Consider the following 27649-nt stretch of genomic DNA (forward strand, 5'->3'; position numbering starts at 1 on the left):
GCGGTTAACGAATCAAATGCATCAAAGATGTTTAGTGAACAAACAAGATGTCAAACTCCAAGAAAACTTTGTCTGAAGGACTAGTTTACAGTATACATCCACGGGTTTCTATCTAATTTCATATTAAAAATGCACTGGTGCGCATTTTTTAAAGCTTTTTTTTAAACCATGCTCCATTTTATAAGTTGTCTGTTGTGTGTGTTTGTGTGTGTGTTGGTGTGTGTGTGTTTTACATTAGTATTTTGTAAATTAATAGAATATCTCTGTGCCACTAAAACTTCATTCAGTATCTATTGCTCTGATGGCAAATAATCAGTTTTATTACCTCTATCAAATAAATTAAAAAGCCTGGCAGGCAAATAAAGATTGCTTGGGGGGCCGGGAAGGGGGGGGGATTTATTAAAGCAGTAGCGGTTTTAGATACGGGCGACACGGGCGGTTGCCTGGGGCGGCATTGTGGTGGGGGGCGGCATCACGGACATTGGCAAAAAAAAAAAAAAAAAATTGCTCGTACTCATGCTGCCCCGACATCAGCCAGCGCATACTGGGAACGACATAGGCACCGATCGGTTTTCTATCGCCCATTTGCTGGGAGTAAGGGCGCCCTCCGTTTGCGAGGTGCGCCTGCTGCTTGCGGCTAAGGGAGGAGAGGGCGGGGCGGCGGGGGATTCTCTGGCTGGCTGGAGTGGCATCTAATATCCAATCGCAAAATAAAAACAAAACAACAAACACGAAAACACCCGACATTATGATACAGACTTATAATTTGCACCGATGTTTTTTCGAAATTCTATACACGAAAAGTGAGCGCGAGAGCCCTCAGTGCGCCTGCTTGCTGCTGAAGTCAAAGTAAACTTTATTGTCATCTCCGCTACATACAGTCCAGTATATAGAGAGACGAGACGACGAGGCTCCAGTTACAGCAGTGAAAGTAAACAAACAATAAATATAAGAAGAGTAAGAAAATAAATATACACTTTAGGACTCGGGGTAAAGGGATCAATAACAATTTAAAATTTATAATTTACAGTTTGATGATTTAATGTCTCACACACAGCCCGTCGAAAGGGGAGGGGGGCTGGCTGCTTCCAAATAGAGCACATTTAATTCATAATGTTGTAAATCCAAGCCCATTATGTATTCATGATTTGAATCCTGGGTTGTGTGAAATCTCAGAAATAAAGTGAATCTGTGAACTAAGGTGTAGGTCTATTAGGTTATGTTGTGGTGATCCTCGAGTTGGGGGATTTGTGTTCATACTGGAGTGCAGAGGGAGTGTTCGCCCGGGGCACCAAACGGGCTAGGACCGCCACTGTCCACCAGTGTGTGAATGTGTGTGTGACTGGGTGTGTAAAGCGCTTTGGGGTCCTTAAGGGGGGACTAGTAAAAGCGCTATACAAATACAGGCCATTTACCATTTACCATTACATTATGTAATTGGAAAATAACAGTGTTCACACTTTTAGAAAGCAATACATTTTTAAAGTTTCAGCATAAAGTCATTTTCATTTAAGCAAATATGTTGGCTGAACTGCTGGTTAAAGAAAATATCTAATAATACAATTACATGGCAGCAACTTAGTGCATTTAGACTATAACTGGTCATGGTGTAATGGGGTGGGGATATTTTTTTGCACACTATGGACCCTTTACTACTAACTAAGTACTGCTTAAAGGCCACAGCCAATCTGAATGTTTTTGCTAATGATCCCTGCTAATGATCCACAGGGTACCCATCATTTGATTGCTGCTTCCAACATGATAGCATACCATGTCACAAAGCTCAAACTGGTTTCTTGAACATCACAGTAAGTTCACTGTACTCAAATGGCCTCCACAGTCACCAGATCCCAATCCAATAGAGCACCTTTGGAAAGTGTTGGAATGGGAGAATTAATAATATAATATTTTGTCAATATGGATCAAACACTCTGAGGAATGTTTTCAGCACCTTGTTGGATCTAGGCCAAAGAAAATGAAGGTAACTTTGAAGGCAAAAGGAGTACTAATGAATGGCGTTTTAGAAATGAGTTATTACAGCAGAGTTATTTTTCTTCATATGTTACACCAATGACAGAAAACAAAAACAACACAACAATTACAAGTTTCTGTTAAATAAAACAAAACTCCCAGGAGGACAAAGTACACTTGGGTAACCTGATTCTTGTTAGTCAAAGTAAGCAAAGGGGTCAAATGCAGCATTTCTAATGTTACAGAGGTTCACATTTCCCTTTTCACCTGTAGCAGGTTTGCCAAAGCTAATGGTTCAACTGGCTTTTTGTTTGTTTCTTTCTGAGGGAATGAGGGATCAGATAGAGGACCACAGAATTTCAATTTATATAGTTACTGTGATGTACACTGTCTGCACACCGTCACAAACTTTAGTGAACTTTTTAAAGTTGGGCAGTCATTAGGGGTGGGTTTTTATAATCGATTTATCGATTAAAATCGATTCTGGCTTGGATTACGTAAAATCGATTCATTAAAATCCTGAATCGATTTTTTAATATAAATTTATTTTGCCCGAAATGCCAGAATCTCAGGTGAAATCTCACAAAACTTCAACAACCACCAAACAGCTAAAACAGTAAATGAGAGCAGGAACACGGATTCTGCACAAAGACTTAAACACACAGCGCAGCCCGCGGATCAGAATCAGATGTCGAATTTCTCACAGTCGGGGCTGAAAGCCGACAGCCCGCTGATTCTGATCTGTCGGCGGGTCCGCGCTTTGTGTTCACGCCCTTTATGCGCTGATTGTAAAGCTGTTAGTTTGATGTCTCTCCAAACAATATTGACCGAACCAGCAGCAAAAGAAGATCCAAACTATTCACTCTTACTTTTACTGTTTTGCTTCTACCATGATGCACAGCTCTCTCTCCCCCTCTCTCTCTCTGTATGATTTTCTGCATTATTCGCTTGCTTGTTACGCACAAGTCTACCTTTGTTTACAGCGCTATCGGCCGACTTTTTTTTTCTTTCCGTTTTATATACTTCCGAAAAGAAAACCTAATTTCTGCCGTTCAATGCTGAACAAATTTAAACTTTTTAAAATTATGCAAAATGCAAAATGCTTAGCCGTGTCTCTAATAAAACCGCTGTAACTTCAGAGGTAATGTTCATATGTTGATTAATGGTTTTCTTTCGTTTTTGATGTACTGCAGAATATTTTTATAAAATCCCAGGCCAGGAAAAATCACCTTCATGTGTTTCTGTGTTTTATCTTCAGCTACTTTGACACAAAGGCATCTGCTGTGACGCTCACACCTTTGATAAAGTCTTGCGTGTGTCAGCTTCCTTTTTATAGATACAAAAATATGTAAATGTACTAATCTGAATTATAATATTTCTGACTGTCAAAATTTCCCATATTCAAATCGAAGTGAATCGAATCGAATTAAATCGAATCGTGGATCGAATCGATTCTGGACCTTGTGAATCGGAATTGAATCGATTCTAGAAATCAGTGACGATACCCAGCCCTAGCAGTCATGGTCATGTTAAGACATGTTATCAACAACTAACAAATATCAGCTTGCTTTGAGAAGAAGAAAGTTGTTCTTAAGAGAACATTTTTAAAAAACTACTATTACCCTTCTTCCTTCATTTTTTTCCACACAGTACAGCAGATGTAAAGGAAAGTCCTGGTGTTGTGACCAGACACATAAAAGTGTTCTCCATGTAGTCGACCACTAAATATTTGGGTTAAGACTTGTTAGTGGTCATGGCAAAAATGCAGTCAGTGTTATTTTTCGATTAGGATGACTCATAAAAAGAAGTTGAATGCTGGAGTTGTGGGTGTGTTACAAAACTACTCAGCAATGTCCGCAGGGGGACAGTGTTTCCTCTGCTACGTAAACACAGGCATGGTCAACGTGTCAAGTCATCAGCTGCAACAAGGAAGAAGTTTTCTAACTCAGTGAGTTATTTCACAAATAAAAGCTTCGTCCAGGAGAAGTAAAAGTAGGTAAAAAAAAAAAAAAAAAGTAAGAGTAAAATGTTAAAGGTGGTAAAATTGTCCAGGTGATTTTATTTGGATTTGCAAATAATATGTTATTTTACTCATAAGAGCTTATCAGAAAATAACATTTTAGCACAAATTAATCCAAATTCTTAATATGTTTTGCCTTTTTAAACAAAATTCTTTATTTTTAGATGGCGGCTTATTTAAAAAGCATCTGACAAGACAAAAGTGTCATCTTCTGCCATTTGTAAGTTTTACAAATTAAAGAAACTTTAGACAATTTGGGAGCGATAAGATACACACATTAAATGGTAGACAGACACTGCAAAAAACAACAACAACAACAAAAAAAACCCCAACCCAAACAAACAAATACAAAATTCATCCAAATTAAATAACACTTTCATTTGAAAGATAATCATCAATAATTTTGTATGACATATAGTACCACAAATGTTTATTTCATGCACGTTTTCTGTATTGTGTGTCAAACATAATACAGAATGCAGTTTGTTCTACTCTGCTGCAACCTATTAAAAAGCTATTATAAATTGTAAACTTTAGAAAACAAGAAGAAACTGAATTGCTAAAGATTTGAACGAGGATGTAAGTGTTCTCACTTCCATTTATGTGTGTGAATGAGAGTGAGTGAGACAGTGAAGCTGAGTAGAGTTAGTGAATTATTGAGACAAACAAAACCCCAAAGAAAAGGCTAACGTTTGATCATGCCATGTATGTTTGATATCCCCTGCTGGTTCACATATAGAGATAGGTGTGGACACTTACGGTAGACTGAGATAGTTTGGACATGTGCAGAGGAGCAGCTGCATGTGTGTGTGTGTGTATATATATATATATATATATATATATATATATATATATATATATATATATATATATATATATATATATATATATATATATATATATATATATTGCTTTACATCGGTTCTTCCACCGCTTATTAGAAAAGCCTTTATTGTGAAATTATCATATTACATATCGGAAGTTTGAATGTTGTTTTATTTTGGTGTTTAACTTGACCGCGGTATTCAGACTCGGGGAATGTACCTCGGCTGTCCTGCCAGGTTTTTTCTGCTGCTACACATTTTCAGGTACTGTTTCCTGCGAAATGGGGACAACGGTGTACACTTCAGCTGTGAAGTAAAGGAAAATCAGGGGGAGGTTGTACGACGGTAAGTTTTCACCTCGTAGCTCGAACCAGCTGAGCTTTTGTAAGATCAGAACTTCCTTCTCTTCGAGGCTGCTGGGATGCTAGCAATTTTTTTTTTTTTTTTTAGCTTTGTTAGCTTGTAAAATTTCCTTGTTAAAGTGTTGGTCGACAAAAACCTTTATCCGACACCAAATAAAGGTTTACGAGCGCGAAGGAGTACTTATATAAACCACCCACTTGAAGTATTTGTTAGTGAGTGAGCATTTGGCTTCGGCTCAGCTGCTCAGCAACTCTTTGGGCGATTAAAGTTAAGTCACTAGCCACCCATAGCTAGCAGGCTAACCCTGGTTAGCCAAGTGGAAATTGTAAACAAAATTAGATCGTTTCTGCGCTGAGCTTCACACGACAGGTAAGGTATCTCATGCATTAACGTTTTTACTACTTTTAAAATAAGTTGACAGAGCTGGGTCTTTCCAGCTTTTAGTTTAGGGCTCTAAAAGCCGTGGCCACAGTTGAACTTTCGGAAAATATGCAACTTTAGCCAAAGTTCTTCTGCATTTGTTTTGTTAGACATTTAGGCTAATATGTATGTATGTATGTATGTATGTATGTATGTATGTATATCTATAAGTGAAGACGGTTTACTTCTCTGTTTTGGGGGGCGTGGGGAAGGTTAATGACTTTACACTAAGTGACCTGCATGTTAAATAAATTCAGGGCATCTTCACTGGGGCTTTCCGTCAGTGAGTCACGGTGCTTTTGCTTGCTCTTGATCCCCTGTAGCATTTCACTTGAACAGAATTAATTCCAGATTTTGGATTTGTACACAGAACCAAACCATTTGTGCTGTAGCTTTAGGAAAACTTGGTCAGTTCGGTGTTTTAATGTAGAAACTCAAACAACTATTCTTTCAGTGGCACAAGTGACTTGGTTAGTCAGCTTTTTTGTTGCTGTAGTACTACTGCCATGTTACACATAAATATATGTTATTGTTTACATCTCTTGAAACTAGGAATTTATTTTAGAATAAATATTACACATATCTTATGCACCTGCTATTTTCGGATGAGAAAATCTGTTTTTAAAAAATGTATAAATAAATAAAGAGATGACTAATAGAGGTCAGCCCCTCGTGGAAATTCATCAGAGAGCTTTATTTACTCAAGCATGATTTGCATTTTTCTTTATTACGTTATCAGAACACCTTAGGTTTCTGTCAGGTAAGGTAACGCCGACTCATTGTGTCCTCACCTGCCTTGCCTTTAATAAAAAGTACATTCTTAGCTAGGTAAAATCCTTGACAGGTGTATTGGTGGTTTCTAAAAAGTAGGTTAAAATGTTCTGCTTGTACTTTTATGATATAATAAATTTTTCTTTTATTTGCAGCTAACCAAGTTTGGGGACAGAAAACAAGAACTGGTTTCAGCTGATGACTAGTCTCAAATTGTCAAATCTGCTGAAATGAAACACCTTCAAAACGTCTTGGTTTTATTTTATTTTATTAGTAACCTGTGGCCGAGCCACAGAAGACCCTTGAGCTGAAGCAACATTTGCTCTATTGCAATATTGCCTCTTATCTTATTAGAATGATACACGTATGTTGACTTTTTCTGTGGCTTGTTGAATGAACTGGCAAATAAGTATGTGCTGGGAACTGACAGAGAATACCTAAACATCATTTTTTTTTACTGTCAAATCGGGTTAATAGGGTTTTTAGGGTTTTCTGCTTGTGACAAATGATTAAAATGTGAGTCTTTTGTTATGTGGGAACAGTAATAGGTCATATTACAGCTTTATCTTTGTGTTTATGATTATGTAACCAGGAATCCAGATAACATAAAATAGACTTCTGAAGAATATCGTAGTAAATGTGCATAAAACTCACGCTGGTCTTAAAGCAGGACATATTTTAATCTTCAGCTTAGTTCTGTTATATCCCTTCTGCTGTAGCTTTAGTAGACTTCGGCAGTAGAATTTCAGCCAAATAAATTTAAAGCCTGTCAAATCAGTGTGTCCATGGCTTATATTGCACAGTGAGCCTCATCTCTGCTGGTGAATTGTGAGTTGTTGTTTGTGGGGGTTTCTTTCCTCCTTCATTGTAGAACAGAAATAGCTAGTGCTGTCCCCCACCCCCCATAAATTCACCAATCTGCTTCCTGCTCTCCTGCTGTTTATAGTGAAAAGTCTTTAGCGGACAGTGGAGGGACTGTTATGTTATGTATTGATGATGAGATGCACAATGTGGAGAACTGAAGGAGTGGATTCCCCTAATGTCTCCTGTTCTGCCCTAAAGTAAGGAGTGTTGGCCCCCAAAAATATGACTTTCGTTCCTGGGAATCTCTTGACATCATTCATGACATCTGTGTTTGCCCTTTCACTTGCTGTTAGACTTTGGCTTTATAATGTTTACATCAGGCTGGCATTATGAATTATGTCTTCATCACCAACTTTGCTGTTAACTCAGATGATTTAGAGGGTACATGAGCTTCTGTGGTATTCTTGGAGGAAGAAGAGCAGTACATTTAAGACTGAATGAATAACTGGATTTTAGACAAGTCGTTATTGAACTATAAATTAGTAATTAACAGTGGACCAAAAATTGAAATCCTAAATATCGACCTACGTATGCCAAACACTTTAGGAAAGCATCACCGGTCTAGTGAATTCAGCACAAGGAGGGTTTATTTTTCTTATTTATATAGTTATTATTTTTCCCATGAAAAGTTTCCTTTCTGCTTCCAATAATGGTCACATAGTGGCACAAAACATGTCCTGCCAATGGCTTTATACAAATCCACTGACCCGTAATGATGGTAATGCATCAGCAAAGAAAGGGAAGAACATGAGTTGCATCTAGTAAATATGCTGTATTTCCTAAGAGAGTGTGACTCAACTATAGAAGAACACAGCCATTCATTTGAAGTAGTTTATTTTAAAGTTTGTATTTCTTTTTACTCTCTGGTTGCTAAGTATAATAACAGCTGTTTTCTTGTTAAATATTTGCATAAGTCAAACACCACTGTGTCAGTTTTGAGCACTGTAAAATATTTTAGGTACATTCTAAAATAAAGACCTGGGTGATATTTAACTGTGGGTTCATATTTGAGAATTAAAGGGGCGGCGACAAAGGAAGTGACTAGCAGCAACCAGAAATGACGCGGATAATGATATTCAGCGATTTCAGGTGACAACCAGTGAAATAACAGCTGGCCACATAAAGGTGGTGTGTCCCCGTCCAAACTAAGAGATGGTATGGATATAATTGATTGACATGTGAGAGGCTGATAGATTAGAGAGTTACTTCGGCAGTCAGAGCATCAAATGTCCACTAGCCCTCAAACACCAGCTAAGGAGTGAGGTACAAAACGTGAATTGCTTTCTTTGTTAACTGGAGACTAAAACTGAATGCAAGTATCACGTTTGTTTACAGTGATCTCTTGAAAAATCTGCTCGCTGAACATTTGGCGTCTGTCATAGCTCATATGTGTCTGTATCTGTCTGTTAATGTGGTTAATTTGGAGTATATGTCATGTTGGAAACTGAAGTGTACACAGCATCCAGTGACACAGACGTGCATTGCCATAGCCAGTCAGTTGTGAAAGTAACCACAAATTTCACAAACGTTATTGGAAGTTAACACTTGAATTTTCAGAGCGTCTGGATAGAAATCACCAAGCAACTTGGCATTCGTGATGGTATTTATATCCGTTTGATTGATTGCATTGTTTCTTCTTCTGCCATTTTTCTAATTGACTGGAAGAGAAAGGATCACCTCGAGTAGAGATATCCCACTGCTAACCAGTGTTTTGGCGGCAGTGCGGGCAAACCATGCATAAGTATAAATGCTGACAGTGGCATTGGCTACATGGCAGGCTCTACATAGGAAAAATACAGAAGTATAATTTCAGTTTTGTTTGTGTGAAATGAAAAGCAGCGGCATAAAGCCAAAGATGGGCATTGTCAACATCCAACTAAAGTAAATGTTGTTAGGTTACAAGATTTACTTGGTTATTTCTTTATTTTATTACTTTTAAAACTTTATTTGGTTCTATTTGTTCAGGCTTTTAACACAAACCTTTTAACGTCTTTAAAATGCATATTTCCCTGATGCTTAATGGAGGACTGGACGAGGGTATGCTTGCTAAGGGTGAAAACCCCTCTCCATAGGCCCTCTGTAGAGAAAAACCTCCACAACGAGACACAACTATAGTACCATAAATTAACCATAAGCCTGATCGGAGAGGAGTTTAGGCCTGGAAAGTTCTTCAACAACCCTGTGGTTATGATGGCAGAGTTCACAACCCTGCTGTGCTGCAGAGAGAGCATTTTGCTCTCAGCTCTGTTTGGAAATGCTTAAGATTTCAGTCAGTAGACGGCATTAACTGTGCTGACGCAAAGCTCGATGCACAACAGCTCCATGGTTGGTTTCATTATTTCCCGTTTATGGTTGGATGCAGCAGAGCTCACTTAGTGTCTAATGTCCATTCTTTATAACACAGCCTTATTATTTACTGTGTTTATATTACAATGTGTTGGCATGTAGAGCTTAAAAGAAAGTTTGTTTATAATGTAGCTTTGCAAATAGTTGTCTTTTGTTTTGTGTCTTGTGAAATTTAAATGGTTCATTTTTCTCGTTTATCTTTGTTTGAAGCTCACAGAGATGAATAGATATCCCTTTGTGAAATAGGAAAATGATATCAGCACTTCCTGTCCTAGGTGGTAGAAAGTCATATTTCCCTGCTGTCTCCATGGTGATACATGAAGATGAATGTCATAATGACATGATAGAGTTTTGCTACGCAATCATTGCACTTCAAAAGAAGCTTTTGTGTCATCACTGTGTAGCAGATACAGTGGAAAAGTACCTCGCCCTGTTGCCTGTGACTCTGTTTAGTAAATAGTGCAGCATCAGAGGCATTCGCTCATGTACAGCCTGTCCCCACTCTCTGTTTAATGTCAGACATTATTATTATATTTGTCTGGCAAATAATGGGCTCAATAGAGTCATTACCCTTCAGGTTTATTTCGATGTCGAGCTGAGAGAAAGTTGGCCTACACCTTATGAGTGCGGGGAAATTGAACAATAACCTTTCTCCAGTTTGAATTTGCTTCCATGCGTCTGATCCTGTGGATAGAAGCAGTGACAGCTGTACAAAAGTTAAATTATTTCTTTTTGGTGTGATATGTAAACACAGCTATGTAAAAAGGGAAAAAAAAGCGTTTGTCATCTAGTCTCTGGGCTGTCCCCTGGCCCGATGCCATGAACTTTGAATGCATTGTCATGATCAGGAAATCTGTCCTCAAGCTGGAATGTAACCAGAAGTTGGCGTACGTGATGAACACTTTTCTGAGGAACATTCAGAGCCACTTATTTCCAGTCTGGGATGGTAAAAGTATTTTTTATCAATATCCCAGGGAGCTTGCATCATCTTTACCTAAATATAGACTCACCAAACTCACCACCAAAGATTTTCCTCATAATGCTATCACACTACCGAAAAAGCACCCATAGTCAAGTGCAAACTATCTTAAATCAACTTGAGACGTGCGTCAGATGATGAGATCCAAAATGTGACAGACTGGGTTCGGTTCAAAAATAGAAAAAGTAGATTATAAAAACAAAAACTGGCCAATTCATGATACAGGAAATGCCACATCTGGGTTGACAGCTTAGCCGTTTAAAGTACAGGACTGTAATTATGTTAGCCTAGATTCCCAAGGCACAAAACAAATGTTTTCTGGTTCATTATGAAGGGTGTGTGACTCTGGGTTGGGAGGTGAGAGAATTCAGCTAGGCACTCAGTGAAACATATATAAATGCCAGTTTAATCAACACAGTATTTCTATTATAGTGTCTAGTGTGCTGTCCATCAGCAAACATTACAGATTTATGTGCCCCAAATATTAGCTAAATTGGTATTTATTAGTAAAATAAGTGACAAAATTCCTCTCTGAGTCTGAGTGCATCTCCTTTGGGGTAATTATGGTTCAACGATGGCAGTGAGCAGGCAGTTTGTGGGCAGCTTTGAACTGCCCATCCACCTGTAGTGTGTCAAAACTATGTGGTACAACCGGTCTGTGGACCGGTCTGTCGCTTGTCCTGTTGGTCCATCAGCATTGTCCACTGTCTGCGCTTTTCATGCTATATGTATTTATTTATTTTTAAATCTTTGAGGTGGGGGCTGTTACTCAGGTGGTAGAGCGCGTCTTCTACCAATTGGAAGATTGCATCGATCCCTGGCACATCCTGCCCATGTGTACCCTTGAGCAAAATATTGGTGTGTGAGTGTATCTGAATGTTGGGTATAAGTGCTTAGATACAGTAGAGTATAGTGTAGTATAGTATGAATGTGTGTGAGATTTGGTGAATGAGGCTTGTAGTAGAAAGCTCTTTGAGTGCCCAAATTGAGTAGAACCGTGCTATATATGTACCAGTCCACATCTCATGGGTTTTTTTCCCTTTTCTTTTGTTATCTACACAAACAGAAACAATCATGGCATTATAAATAAAGCATTATGGCTCTTCTTGTATGCAGTATACAGCTTGTTGACCAAGTAGAATAATAAATAAATCAAGTTGACAGCAATAAGTTATGTTACTGTAAGTGCAGTAAAAACTTCTGAGCAAGGCTTATACTGAAATGCAGAGAAAATGTCGTACTAACTACCTGGAAAGGGTTGTCCTGTGGATTGTTTCATTGTCACTGATATCTGATCTAGGTTCGTGAGTCTGATATTGGATTCAAATATTGAATCAGTGCAGTCCAAGTCTGTATAAGCAGCTTATGACCCAAAATCTATAAGTCAAATGTGTCACATTCAAAATCGCTGCAGTACTACAGTAGTCCACACTGTAATACAAACACTTCGGTTTGTCAGGCGCAGGCAATGCTTATGACTGTTATTAGTGAAGCCGTTTGTCATTCTGTCTTTTTCACAAAGCAATATTACAGCAATAAGAGCTACTGAAGAAAGAGACACAAGAGTCGCTGGACTTTCTTATTACATAAAACAGATAATGACAAACTTTAACTCCAAGGACATAAATTGAAGTTGATAAAAGGCGATAACTTGCAATACATGAAAATATTATTCCAATACTAATATCAAAATTCAGTCTAAAATGCATATTCTGCTATGTGTTAAATGTGATAATATTGTATCATTGGGTCTCTGGTGAGGTTGATATGTGTCCTGTTGTTTTCACTTTATCTGAGTTTAAGAGCTACTTTTGGAATAAAAATATTATATCATATGGAAAACATTTAATATCAGTTAATATGTACATTAGATTAGAGCTTGTCCACATGTCTGTAAAACCAGTGGTGACATTTTGATTGGATTCGAGGGGATGAAGCGTTCCACTGGTGTGTCCTGATACCTTACCACTGAATAGATCAGGGTGATTTTTCGGGTCAGCACATGGTATTAAATGAATGGAATCATCATCAGCGACATGTTGACTGTTAGATGCTTTTATTTAAGCTGATGCACTTGTGTTTACCTTTGGAAGTGGAAGAAACACTTTGTAATAATGGTACTGGAAATGGTTGGAAAAGGATGTTTGTTTGGGTGAGGGCCAGGGGTTCTGTTTATAACTTATTAATAGTTCAAAAATGACCAAAAGTATTTATGAAATTGAGGCTTGATGTGCCAGCATGCACTCACAGGGCAACAGCGTAAAATGTTCCATTGCAGTTTGGCTGTGCACCTAATTGTCTCTTTGCAAAATTACAGGCAAGAGAAACCTGGATTTATTTCCTTTATTGCAGCTCAGCAGCCAACATGTTATTGCTCTGGTCTCAAGAGCTTTACGTGTTAAAACCATTACCGCGGTAACGCCAAGTGACACTTTGTACTGCTTTTACTGCCCCTTCTTCATTTTGACACACAAATTATAGTGTGGCTCCAAATAAAAGGCAACTCTGTGGCCTTACACTGACCTGCATCTTCATTTAAAAACATGGGATTAAATCATCTCACGATGGTGGTCATAATACTGCATGAGCTGATGCGAACTTGGCGATTTCCTTTAAGAGTTGACTGAAGACTGAAAGCATTTATTCTGTCTCAGTAGGATTTTTATCCTGAGGTTGTCTAAAGAACTGGGACACCATCCCAGTGTGTAAGCCTAGCTTGCATGTGATTGCCCCTGAGCCACAAAACCTGAAAACATGCATGTGCGTGTGCTCGCACAATCGCGCATACTGACCTAAGTCACATGGAAAGTCCCACTCAGGCTTGGCACGTAGAAGAGGAAGGATTTTCCAGTTTAATTATGCCTGAGGGTGTAATTTCACATTGACTTGTGGTTTGCTTGAAATTGCTCTTCTGTCTTGGTAAAAATTTCCTCTTGCTCCATGTCTTGGTTACTTCGCCTGGTGTGTCATTACATTGTGTTATAATGTAGGACTGCAGGATTCAGGCATCACCTACACTTGTGCTTCCCATGTTGCGGTCGCCTGTTGTATAATAACTTGCCTTCAGGGTACCTAGTCCAATATATGGAAGATTTCCTGCTTTTGTTAGTCAGTGACACACTGTGTATGTGTCACCTTGCACAAAGCAGCATAGTTTAAATTTCTCTTATTTAAAGAAAGTAAAAAAAAAATGGAGTCACCAGTTAAGGTGTATTCTTCTTTACAACTTTCTTTCTTTGGCTGCAATGCTACAGCCTAATGAGATGCAATTATGGTTGACACGCTTTTCCTCCTTTATCTTTATGTGACAGTTAAATGCACAGCTTAACGTAACATTAAAAATACTGAGGTAAAGTCAAGAAAAAATGTCTCCTGGAAACGTCTAGTCTTCTGCACACTGTCTGTTTGTTGTAATTTCTTCCTAGCAACCTGAAGTGCTGTACTTAACAAATATAAAGTTTAATTATTGACCTCAACCAAGTGGTTAAAACAGAAAGAAATACTTGTATATTTTGTGTCATATGATGACAACAGTTGTTAACATTTAAGGCTGGACCAATTCAACATTTCTATTTCTAAAGGCTCCAGTGATTAATTTGTTGAGACCGGTTATTTTATACCAAATCTTGATGATTCCACACGGATTTCAGTGAAAAGATAAGATTGGAGCCCACGATTACACAAATATTGTTGTGGATTTTACTGCTGAGAAAACTATCGTTTGTGGGGGATTTCACACATCAGTACAGCATCTGATGTGCACGTAAACTGAAGGCTCCACAGGTCTGGCAACCACCAGTCATGAGTCAAAAGTTAGTATTAGTAAATTATTAGTAAGTAAATACTAAGTTAGTAAAGCCCCATTTATGTAGGCCTGGAGAGCAGTCCCAGCTGGGAAATATTCACCAAGCAATAGTGAAACTCTGAAGAGTGCATTGCAAACCAAGGCTACCGTTAAACTTTAAAGTAAAAGTTGCACTGTTTTTGATACATGTTGGTTTCAGTGGGAAGGCACAACTTTTACTTTGAAAGTAAACGTTTTGTCTCACTACCACACCTTGTTTAGCTTGTGGGTGTCTGCAGATAAGTTGACATCTTTCACGCAAACTGCAGGTGGCCACAGCAATGTGCGAGCAACCAAAGCAATAACCAGAGGCAGCACCCTCTTTGCAGCAAATTTCACCCAGCAAGCTCCAGGAACCACTACACATTTTTCCCTAATGACCGGAGGTTGCCAAAGGGTTGCCAGCCAGTCTCTTGATTGGTGTAATAAACTTGTACATCAGATAAACATATATAATTCTACTTATTAAACTAACAAATGGCAACAGACTTCAGATAAAAACAATGAAAAGTTAGATATTTATTGGTGTTTATCTGTTATACTGCTGTCATTTACGGTCAAAGTTTCTCCTCTTCAACACACACGCATGCACACACGCACACACACGCACACGTATGTAGAGCTGCCAAGAGATAAGTGCAATAAAATACTATTCATTGAGTTGATGGCAACACTTTATATTACAGTAATGCAGTAAAAGCTTCCCAACAACGGAAACATCAAAGTAACTTCCCCCTTGCTGTGTGTGTCAGAAGGAGTAGCTTATCATTAATATATATGAATGTTTATGCAGTAAGGGTTATCCTTATTTACATTACTCTTTATGTTAATGACACAACTGGGAATGTGCAAGGAGCATCTAACTGCAGGTGAAGGGCTGTGTAAATAAAACTGGCAGCTATTAACCATAATTAAAGTCTTTTATATTATAATAACATTTGCATTGTAGCCATTAGGTATGAGGGCATATGCTAATGGTAGGTACTTATCAGTTTTGTCCCAACAGTAATACAGATACAGTCCTGCATCTGATTTAATACATTATGTGTTGTCAGATGTGCGTTTGCCAGTGTATCACATAAATCTGTCATGTTCATACGTGCGTTTCAGGATATCTGTCTCTGAAGAGATGGGACTCTTATGCCGTGACACTACCTGCAGACTACTGGCTGTATTTAGAGCTTGTAGATGTGCAAAAAGTCAGCCGAATTTAGTTTCAGTCAGCATCAAAAGGCTACTGGGATGCATTTGAGTTTTTTTTTTTGTTTTTTTTTTCTTTTTGAACCTGCCTGCTGCTAAACTGGGAGATAAAAATGGCAGTTTGGGATCAAGAGTCATTTGATCCAAGCAACTTTTTTTTGGATGTTTGCAGATTTTATTGGGTGTTGTCAGTCAGAGCTCAGTGTGAGCACCTGAAAGACCACATTTCTGAATCTTATTGCATTTATAGTCTTTTAATGGCCCTTTTAAAAGGCTTCAAGCTCGTGCCCAAACCACTAACCAGATTCACTGAAAGTGTTAAAATGTTACATTAATTTAGTTGAGTGTATGTTATTATTAGGTGCCGAATTGAATCTGGTTTCAGGCTCTGCAACTAAAGACCTTTTTCTTTTTAGCCTTCCCCAACATTAAAGTAGTTGACGCTGACTTCGGCCTGCATGCCATGGTACTTAAAGGTGGAAAAACAGCAGCCAGTCAGACTGAGGTTTGTAGGTTACGAGAGTGCATATGGTTGCTTTGTCCCAGTTTAGATTTGCAACAGGCTTGTTAATTAGTCACCTTTTGGCTCCCGCTGGAATTTTCCTGAAATTAGTCCCCAATGGCAAACACAAGTTTGCAGCCTGCAGCAGCCGGTAGAACTCCCTTTTGTCCTTTATATTGCTTTAGGGTTTTTAAAATACTTTGCAATTCATGATACAAACATGAGCACAGTTATATAGGACATGTGAAGTGAGGGCAAACTTGGAAAGCGTTGATTTCTGTGATTCTGTTTATTCATTCATGTATTTATTTATTTATGTTTTTTTTTTTAAATACTGCGAGAAGATAAAGGTGTGGAAACAAAATTGTTTTTAGAAGAGCGTGCACATTTTGCTGAAAGCAAAACAATCATGGTAGATTTTGTGTTAGGTCAAAATGTTGTGTACTCCAGGGGAAACTGACAAATGCAAGAACAGATAAAATGTACCGTTTCTCTATTAAAGAAGGACACGCAACACATCATTCATAGACAACAACATTTAAAATGATAATGTGTGTTTCGGATGGATTGGAAAAAATAGGCCAAGTCAGGTAGAAGGTGGTTAGGGTTAAAAGAACTTCATGAAGCATTTTTGAACTCATTTGCTAGATTGGATTAGTCAATGAAATTTAAGACTCGCCTCTGTTATGCCTGTTATTTTGCCCCATAAACCTGTCTCCTTCACATCCACCACAAGTGCGTTTTCACGCTACTTTTACAGGTGAAGAGCTATGCTTAAGTTGTGCAAACAAGCAGTGAAAGTACTTAAGGCAAGGTGAGGCTGCAGAGAACTACAGGCACAGCTGTGGCTGCTTTTGAGATCTATGGTGGAAACACAGGATTTGTCTTGTTTTGCCTACACTTGACTAATACACACTCGAGGGAAAGCATGCAGCTATGTGAGAATAATAACATGCACACACTCAGAGGCACAGAAGACACGCCTGAGAAAATGCCTGCAGTCTGCCAGAAAACTCTTAAACGTGAAAGAAGTGGTCACGCTTTAACACAGAGGCCAGTGAACAGCCTCACGGATGGCTGTCTTGCTTTTAAGATTCTCTTTAGTTGGTTGGTTGTTTTGAATCTTGAAATAGTGTTGCCTCGTTTTGCAGCCAAGTGGTTCTGTTTTTGCAGCAGATAATTAAAAATTAATGCATTTGACTTCAGCACAGCACCTGATATTTTCCTCTCTCTTTTTTCTTCAGGTTTGTGGCCTACATCTGAACTTGTTCATCTTAGCCATAAAGGAACCCCTTAAACTGGTGTGACTTAAAACAAGGGCAGATCATCTCACACACCTGCACACCTCCTAAACCAGGTTCCTGCCACCATGTCCTAGATAGCAGTCTATTTCCTGAGCATCTTCCTTAAACCCTAGTCCCTCTTTCCGTCTTCCTTCTCCGTACCATCTCTAATCCCCGATCCCAATGTGGTAATTGCTGGTCACAGCAAGAGTGGCGCACAGTTTGGCGTGATGAGCAGCCTGCACCAGCAGCATCATGGCAGCACAGGCTCAGAGCGAGATCTTCACTCTGCTGGCTCCTCTGTTAGCCTCCCCACAGTTAGAAAGACTCCCAAGAAGCGCCGTCTTTCTCTCCATGCAATCTTTGGGCGCCGACGCCGGCCCGAGCGTGACGCCAAGCGCAAGTCGAGGGCTCTGCAGGCTGAAGTTGGGGTGGATGGTGTCATCAGCCTCGAAACTGCACAGGCAGAGACTTTGCAGGATAAAACTGCAACCAACTCTCCATTAGATGTAGCATCAACTTCTTCAGTGCCAGGGTCTTCGTCAGAGCTGCTGGAGTGCCCTTTGTGCCTACTGCGCCACGCACGCGATCACTTCCCAGACATCATGACCTGCCACCACCGCTCCTGCGCAGACTGCTTGCGACAGTATCTGCGCATCGAGATCTCAGAGTCACGAGTCAACATCAGCTGCCCCGAGTGCACTGAGCGCTTCAACCCCCATGACATCAGGATGATCCTGGGAGAACGAGCCCTCATGGACAAGTACGAGGAGTTCATGCTGAGGAGGTGGCTGGTGGCTGAACCTGACTGCCGCTGGTGCCCAGCCCCTGACTGCGGGTAAGAACCACAGCTGAGGGATTAGATGGCCCCCTGAGTGAATAACACACAGGACTAGTTGGTGTAGTTCAAACATGATACACAAGGCAAAAACTTTGGAAATGAAGGCTTTCAGATTTACATTCAAATGTAACTGAAGAGTAGGAAGGAAAGTTGAGATTTGCAGCACTAATTACAACAAAGCACGTGTAAATTTCAGACAGCTTCCAAAATTTTAAGCCTGTGATATTATCCTAAAAAAACCTGCAAATTCATATGGGCTAAATCTTAGTTTTAATTACCTGAGATGTGCCTGATCTTCTGTAACTTTGATTAAACCAGTGCTCAACTCCTAAAATAACACACTAAGGCAGAAGATCAAGGAAATTTCAAGACTGTAATCTGACCCTGTGAAGTTTACTCCAGCTTCTGCATTGATGTCTCGGCTAAAAATAACTCGTAGCAATAATAGCCGCATTTATTCTGTCAGTCAAAAGCAACGAGCAGTCAGTTTATGATGATGCCCGCTGTGTTCAGACTGCAAATAGGTTGTAAATGAGCAAATATTCAGTATATAACCAGAAATGAAGGAGCATGTATAACAGTCTGAACAACACATGAACTAATTTATGGTTGGATCAGGTGTATTTTACTTGTTCTTCACTGGCCTGTGCACTGTATGTCCTCTACTGGCCAATAACATGCCGTTTTAGCTTCTGTACAATTAAGTCCTTCTTTCTCTTGATTGGCTGTACTTGGCTAGCTTGTAACCTTGTGCTTCTAAGCCCCGCCTCCCATCAGTGTAGCGGTGCCTTAAATGACCATATAAGGAAATTCATGATCAGCTGACATCAGACTAGAAGACCCACCACACAGCAAGCATTTTGAGTAGTATAAAGGTTTTTATATACGCGGACCAGATTATCTGAAATTATGGCAGTGTTTTAGTATAAACATTCAGCATCATGTGACAGAAAATAAAGGAAAGCATAACACACCCTTCAGTGATAATAATCTTAAAATAAGACAAAACAAAAACCCTATTTCAATTATTAAAGTTGGAAAAAATTTGCAAGTATTGCAAGTTGCTGGTTTGGGGTAAAAACGAGCTCTGCAAACCTCCTAAAAATGTTAATAAACTGCTGTTTCTTGCAGTTGGAAATCTTTCTTTTTTTCTCTCTCTCTCATATGTCAGAGGCAGTACTGGGTTAAGGTCAGTTCAGGGTCTTGTATGTTTAGAGCCGGGAGGGACTCAATAGTTTGCTCACAGGGTCCTGAACTGACCTCCATACGTCTCTTGCTTCTCATTGCACCATTAGGCCGTGACTGCCTCCATGCACACAGCATACGTGTACTGCTAATGTACCCTTACAGTGTGTATTTGGTTTTGCTCCAGGTGCTGGCTGCACTGTTTTTTTTTGTTTTTTGTTTTGTTTTTTTATGTTTTCGCTCCAGTCAGCCATGATCAGTTCAGCTCTGTTGTTCTTGTCTGCTTCAGAAATGGTTTCACCCTTCACTCACTCTCATGACCGTCTTGCATCAACAGTGCTGACCCTTGTCTGCTGGAATAATGGCTGTTTCATAAGTTTGTTGCAACTTGGCTACAAACAACTCGACTCTGGCTTGCTGCCACACTCCTCGCTGGTTAATGCTCTCAGTCTTTATTGTTGTATAATTGTGCAAATTACTGGGCTCTGTTGGTCAGCTCAACTGTGAAGTTTGTCAAATTTGAGTCCTCATTATTCCTTAAATAAACAAATGAATCATCTTTATGCAGTGAACAGTTTTGCTCAGTTTCGGATGGTTTCCTATTTAGTTACATGCAAGCATAACCGAAACAGTTTTTCTATTTTGGGCAAACTTGGGGTTTCTTTTAAAAGTAGAGCCCAAGTATATCACTGTAGGTGTTACACTACCAGTTAAAACTGGTTGAATTATGGTCTGACAGTAAAATGTATGTGAGGAAAACAAGATGGGGATAATACCAAAAGGCCATTTGGCAATATTTTACCACTTTTTACAACGTGCCATCAGTTCACCTCACCGAGGTGTTAGTGGAGACTGTCTGGAAGCTGTGCAGACTGGCTGTTTTGTTTAAGTACATGTTCACATTCAGCCTCTACTGCTGCTTGTCAAATGTGTCAATAAGAGGATAACAGAGTTTATCTGTTAATGCTTACATTCATTTTCATTTCTTTCATCAGAAACTTGGCATGTGATGAATAGTTTTATGTATTTACTCTATTGCTTCTATTTTTTTGTATTTCTTTTTTAACTTCCTCCTTCCTCCACTGACCTTGAAGAAATGTTAGATGTAATTATATAACTTTGCATGTAAGATAACTCTAATCTACCTTTTGTAAGGTTAGCCTTAAGGTTTAGTATGACTAACTTGTCTTCCAAACTTATCATTTTGCTTCGTTCGCTAACTTATAAATCCCATCGGTTCCCACCAAATAGCATGCCTCTTTAAGTGTACTGACACATCACTGCTGACTTAAATTTCCACTTTGTTTCCAGCTGCAGTTGCTGTTGCTTCCTTGCTGTCAGCTGATGTTAACGGCTATATTAGATTAAATGCTTATCTCATTTTAACAAAGATCTTGACTCACAGCTGTGTACGTCAGGCGGTGCTGCAGCGTCTGTTTAATTAGATTGAGTTTTTTATTTTTTTTTCCTGGGAATTCATCCTAAACTGAGCAAGAGGCTCGTCCTCCATGTTCTCCTCACACAATCACATTTAGAAATGTGGAAGATGATCAGGGTTTGAGTGGAGCAACTAAGATTTCCTTACAAGCTACTTGGTGTCACACTGTTTTTGCTTTTCCTCACGTCCCCGTGATAACCATCATGCAGGATCCTGAATGCCTCTGAGTTTAAATGAAGCTGTCATATCTGCTGCGGTATCTAACACAGAAACCATCTCCCATGTCTCACCCCTGGAGGGACACGAGGGGGGCTTTGAGTCAGCAAGCTTGGGGGAAACAGTCACTACCATTCATAATATTCTTGTCACTGATATAAAAGCAGGTTATTTAAAGCAGCGGTTGTGATGCGATATAAATGACTGTTGCAGCAATGGGCTGTTATGGTGTCAGTTTGTCAAGTTTTATGTGCTCATTTATAAAAAGAAACATTCCTGCCACAAAAAAGCCCTCTAATAAGCCACTGTGGTGACTGATGTAGGTTGCTATGGTGATATGCCGTCCTCCAGATTTGATTATACCTGTAGCGGCAAGTCCATTCTGTCTCACCAAATTTTATTTACCATCGTTTCTCTTTTTAGTTATGCAGTCATTGCATTCGGATGTGCCAGCTGCCCAAAGATCACCTGCGGGCGTGAGGGCTGCGGGACAGAGTTCTGCTACCACTGCAAACAGCTGTGGCATCCCAACCAGACGTGCGACACTGCACGGCAGCAAAGGGCCCAACACTTCCGGCTGAGGAGTTTCAGGTCGTCCTCACTCAGCTACAGCCAGGAGAGCGGCGCTGCAGGTAGCCCACAGATAGGTGCTACCATACAAAGCTCCCAGATTAACCTGACCTGTTCTTTGGCATTACACATTAAAGGACACTTGTGATAAATTCACAGTGCACAGAAGCTTTATCATTTTAAGCACAATATTCAGTCTGTGTTTTATTCTGCACCAGGTGATGACATCAAACCATGCCCTCGCTGTGCAGCCTACATCATCAAGATGAACGACGGAAGCTGCAATCACATGACCTGCGCCGTCTGCGGCTGTGAGTTCTGTTGGCTTTGCATGAAAGAGATCTCTGACCTGCACTATTTAAGGTAAGACTTCCACCGCCCTTTGCTTTTCTTATTTTTTAGGTTTCCTTTAATATTTACAGCTTAATATTTACAGCTCTCTTTCTGTCTTAGCCCTGTGTTACTATTTTATCTCTCTCGTCTCCTCCCAGTCCATCGGGCTGCACCTTCTGGGGGAAGAAGCCGTGGAGCAGAAAGAAGAAGATCCTGTGGCAGCTTGGCACATTGGTGGGCGCTCCTGTGGGTATCGCCCTTATTGCTGGCATCGCCATCCCTGCAATGATCATTGGCATTCCTGTCTATGTGGGCAGAAAGGTGAGAGCTCCCAGCAGGCAACAGGGGTACAAAATGTGTTTATTCAGAGAAGTGAGAAGTGGTGAAGATCTTGCAGATTAGTACAGAGAGGTTGTGTTATGTCTGGGGGTTTTTTGTACCAGTTTTGTGTTCCTAGTACAGTATCTTGCATGTAACAAGTTTGTCAAATGTCAGCCTTGAGATGTGGGGACAAAAGGAGGTGTGTGTTTATCATTTGTGGCTTTACTGCAAAGCGTGTGAAGTTAATCCTACTGAACAATTATTCCCATCAGATTCATACTCGCTATGAAGGCAAAGACATCTCCAAACACAAGAGGAACCTGGTGATAGCTGGCGGCGTGACGTTGTCTGTGATCGTGTCTCCTGTGGTTGCCGCGGTCACTGTTGGTGAGGAAAAATGTCTTTCTTGTTTTGTTTTGTTTCACCATCTGTGCCTTAATATTGTGCCTTGCTTGTACCAACACACTGAGTTTAAACATGTTTCGCCCACCAGTATTTTCTTAGTTAATCTGCTTACCTTACCTAAGTGTCAGTCATAATAATTTTTGTTCATGTTGTGTTATTTAGGAATTGGCGTTCCCATCATGCTTGCGTACGTCTACGGTGTTGTCCCGATCTCCCTGTGCCGGAGCGGAGGTTGTGGAGTCTCTGCCGGCAATGGGAAAGGAGTGCGAATTGAGTTTGACGATGAAAATGACAACATAGGCAACGGTGCTGCAGCCACAGGTGAGAGTCTTATACTGTACACAGGCTATGGGAAGAACTTAAAGTCACAGTTCAGACAATAATGATCCGTTAATGAATAATTAAAAATGTTGTTTTAAGCACCATGGTGCTCTGCATTTAGCTTTGGTCAATTTTCAGGTTGAATATTTAGCAGGGTTGATAGAAAAGATGGCTGTATGAGTTTGTTCTCACGGTTAGGAATGCATACCAGTCATTACTCTTACATCTGGCCATGCCTTTGTTTTTATGTGCATGACATTCATTCCTCAAAGGGCTGTTGATGGAAGATGAAGAAAAGTATTCAGGGCGTGTGACTGTGTGAAATGACTGGCACAATATCAGCAATTGTGATGAACTAGGGACTCTGCGTGACGGCGAGACGTGTTGTTTCTCGCAGCTTCTGTCATCAATGAAAGTCATAATTATTAGTACAGACGACAGCGAAGACTTTGACCTTTTCAGAAACATAAGGTGTGAGACGTGATGATGTCCTTTTGATTTCAATGAGAATTTAATGATGTGTTGTTCCAGGATGCATGGTAAAGTCATACCAAGTTCACTCCTGAGTTTATTACTTATGTGTGTCCACTTTGACGTTACTGACCATGCTCCATTTGTATTAGTTTCACTTCTTTGGGCATTTATAGTCACAGGATACAGTAATACTATATCAGAAAGCCACATTGTTGCTTTAGTTTTGTCCATCAAACTATTCTGTAGCCTAATAAAAGCTCACTCTGTGTCCCCCTTTTCTCCAATCAGACACAACCTCAGTGGCGGAGACTCGCCTCAACAACGCCAGCCTCGGCGATGGTGCGAGTGTTGGTGGTCTGACGGGCCTGAGCCTCAGTGTGAGCGGAAGCAACATAGAGCGCTGCGGCGTAAGTTCCACCCAGCGGGATAACATGAGCGACAATGCCAGCACCACAGCCCTCGCTGGGACCAGCATCACCGGAAGCCTCTCGGGCAGCTGCTACAACCGGTAAATGGACTGGACTGGACTGATTGTCTAATAAGCACGCCTAGATGAGCCCAAACAGAACACTGTCTGAGGGAAAATCCATTAGCTATTCTAAATTGGTCGTACTTATGAATGGGTGTCTGTTGGCCCTGTTGACCCTGTTAATGGACTCCACTTCTCGCTGACAGCTGATGAAAGCTGTGACAGGGTTCAGCTCCCCTTCTCGTGACCCTAAATTGAATATAAGGGGTTAAGAAAACAGACAGATGAAATAAAATTAACCCTTAACTGCCTAAATTTCCTTAACTCCTTTCTTTAACTCAGCAGTGCACTCAAAATAAAAGCTATGAGACGTCATTCTTTACTTTCATTACTTAAAAGAAAAAAGCATGTTAGTCTTTTTTTTTTTTGTATTATTTTCTCTTCATCGTAGAAATTTTGCACTTCTATGTGAGTGGCAAACGGTGCAGTCGCACAATGTTATCAGTGTCTGTGTAGCTTAGAGCTTTCCAAGTTCCTTAGACCATTTTATCAGTGTTAAATGTTTTAGGACTGAAACTACATCGATGGGCTTGTTGTTCACCTGTCAACTGGACTTTCTAGTTGTTTTGACTGCTTTTACTTTTCCAGGATGGAAGTCCAGGCCGACGTCCAGAAGGAACGCTGTAGCCTTAGTGGGGAGTCTGCCACAGTCAGTCTGGGGACGATGAGCGACAACGCAAGCACAAAAGCCATGGCGGGGTCCATCCTCAATGCCTACATGTCTCTGGAAAGGTCAGCACTCAGATTATACACATCCCCCTTGTTCCAGTAGGAATTTGCTGACCTAGATTTGTTAGACTTGTAGGCAGCTGCCATATGATCCAATAAGTTAAATGTAGGTGATTTGTTTTTTTTGCAGAGACAACAGTCTGGAGGTGCAGGCAGATGTGGAGTCTAAGCAGGAGAAGGTGAGACACGGAAGCGCCAGCAGCAGCCTGGATGAAGCCAGCTGTAGTAGCAGCTCTGCCGGCCTGAAAGGAGCTACGTGCTCGTGTCCCTCCACCTGTCGCTGTGCTCAGCAAGCCAACCACTCCTGCCCCTGCCCGCCGTGGTCAAAGGACGCCTCCACCTCTGGGGTCAAAACGAGCAAGGGCAAGCGTTGGAAAAAAGCCAGCAGCATCAGCAAAGGAGAGGCAAAAGTTAACGAGATGCAAGCGGACATGGACACTCAGCTTATGGAGCAGCGCAGCACTAATTCTTCAGAGTTCGATTCTCCGTCCCTGAGCGGCAGCCTTCCCTCTGTGGCCGAGTCGCACTGTAGCCACTTCTCATCTGAGCTCAGCTGCTCAGACCCCGAGACCTCGAGACCGGCTCCTGCACCCTGCTCTCCCCCAATGGACGCCCACCCTCATAATCCCATCACCGCCTTCAGTGACGTCACCATCACGCCCATGCCAGAGGTGGAACATGACCGCCTGGAGCACTTCCCGCCTCAGATAAGCCACTCAGCCTTCACCTGCCGCCTGCTGTCTTCATCTCCACCTGCTTCGCCAAAAGAGGGAAGTAGCGGGACGTTTCTGTACATCAGCGAGGAGAGCGTTGGTGACACAGAGCCAGAGAAGGATGAGAGCTTGAAGGAGACCATTTGCAGCGCTGTGCAGCCTGTAAACCAAACGAGAAAACGCTGTATACAAACGGACATCTAAAGGAGCTCTTCAGGCATGATACTGCACAAACACAGCAAGCTCAGTTAGCCTTATCACCCAGTGCCACTGTTAAACGCAGGCACCGTCCCTACCCTCCATGCATCTTGGGAAGCTGGTGATCAAGATTAAGGCTATAAATGAATTATATATATTTTTTTTTTTTAGAAATATCTGAATGTCAGGGTTGAGGTTTAAGTCAGAGAGGGAGAGAGAGGAGAGAGAGATTTCAGGAGCAACAAGAACATGACCAGATGTGTGACATCTAAGCGAGATGTTAAAGCACCCAGCAGTACTTCAAGGCCTATAGTAAGTTGAGTTGCATGTACAGGGACAGGTGTGTAAAGCAAGTTATCAGGTGGTGCAGAAGGTCCAGCTTTCATGATGATCTGCAAACTCTTTTCAGTCCTGGTGGGTTTTCCAAATCCCACAAACCAGTTTTGACCCTTTCCCTCCCCCCCCAAAAAAAGAAGCAGAACTGAAAAAGCCGGATAAGAGCAAATAAAATGTCTTGACAAAACTGAGCTGCTATAAAAAAAAATCCACACCAACTTCTCCTTGAGCACATTAGCAAAAAAGAAAAAAAAAAAAAAAGAGCAAAAACCAGAGGGATGTGTCCCCGCTGTGGTCCACCACCAGCTCTTTCTGTGAATTCTTTAAATGGCAGCGAGAAACGCCACAGTTGGAGAGGGGCGTGGAGGCGTCTGCCAAGCATTTACACTTTAGAGGGACCAGCTATTCAGCCGCAGATTTTATGGTCTGCAATCATATATAAGAAAAATATTATCTTTGCTTTTTGTTTAAAACGTGATTCCTGTCATGTGTTTGCTTATTTTATTTTCCATTTTGGGAAAGTTGGTTTTAATGTTGAAGCCCTGTGTTGGGTCCAACTGTTTATTATAAGCGGGTGGGAACTGTGATATCAGAAATACTCAAATACTCATCCCTTCATCTCTCCTTTTTTATTTGTTGTTGTTCTGGTTGCACCTGTGCAGATATAAAAACCTTCACTGCAAGCTTTGAATTGAATCGTGCGGCGTATTTAAGAAAAGGGATTTTTAAGCTGTTCCTTGTAAACAAAACAAAGCAGATCCCAACATTTCAACAAGCATTTCAGACTTGTTTTAAAACTAGAACTACTAGAAGTACCCACGCAGTAAGAACAAGCGTGTCAGGCACACCGCAGCAAGTTGCAGTCAGAAGTTTATCCAAGCACATAAATCTTAATCAGTATTCAGTAGCGAATGTACAGTAGTAATGTTAAATTGTCTAATTTTTTTCCCCCTCGTATAAATCAAAAAGCTATTTTTTATTCAGAGCTTTGTGTGTATTTTACCTACAACATGTTCTTGTGATGTTTCTGAAGACCTTGCAAATGATTAATGCAGATAATTTTATAATTATTGAACCTACGGTGCCTTTTCGGGGGAGGGGGAGGGGTTTTATTGTGTTTTGTTTTTGTTCTCTGTGTGTTTCATCAAATGATAAATGTAAAAAAAAAGAGTTATTATATTTGCCACATAAAATGCACCAAAACCTGATAAACACCATTCCCAGAATGCTAATGCAGACTGTCGCAGTAGCTGGTGTTGACTACCAAAGAGCCGCTCTCAGGCCGCTGCAGTGGACACGTCAACAGTGACAGAATCTTTTTTTTTTTTAAATCTACTTTAGTGCGTCGAAATTGAAAATCAGAGCAATAAAATATTAGATTAAACCCAGTACTCACAACCAAAATGTTTATCTGAATTTAAATTGTTGTTAGGATTATTTGTTTTTAATATTCCCCTGAAGTAGCCAAAGTTTTTAAAGTTGATGTCATGCACAAGTTGGCAATAAGATCCCTTTAATCCAAAGTAGTCGGCATCATGAGTATCGTGAGCACAGTGACACTACAGGCTACGTCTAGCTTTCAGCAGCTGGAGCACATTTTCAGCCCGACCACAGATTGCTCCTCTGTGACGTCAGGCAGCTCGTGGTGAGCTG

General features: G+C 40.5%; 1 protein-coding gene across 1 annotated transcript; it reads left to right on the forward strand.

The window, feature by feature from the left end:
* Positions 1–4995: 4995 nt before the first annotated feature.
* rnf19a (ring finger protein 19A, RBR E3 ubiquitin protein ligase) lies at positions 4996–27320 on the forward strand. Its single transcript, XM_085148271.1, has 10 exons — positions 4996–5160; positions 17349–18225; positions 21491–21699; positions 21856–22000; positions 22129–22291; positions 22564–22678; positions 22859–23017; positions 23780–23999; positions 24609–24752; positions 24880–27320. Exons 2-10 carry the CDS (start codon positions 17618–17620, stop codon positions 25664–25666), a joined length of 2550 nt encoding a protein of 849 aa, XP_085004397.1. The 5' UTR covers positions 4996–5160; positions 17349–17617; the 3' UTR covers positions 25667–27320.
* Positions 27321–27649: the final 329 nt, after the last annotated feature.

This window comes from Neolamprologus multifasciatus, chromosome 22 (assembly GCF_963576455.1).
Source record: "Neolamprologus multifasciatus chromosome 22, fNeoMul1.2, whole genome shotgun sequence".
Lineage (NCBI taxonomy): Eukaryota > Metazoa > Chordata > Actinopteri > Cichliformes > Cichlidae > Neolamprologus > Neolamprologus multifasciatus.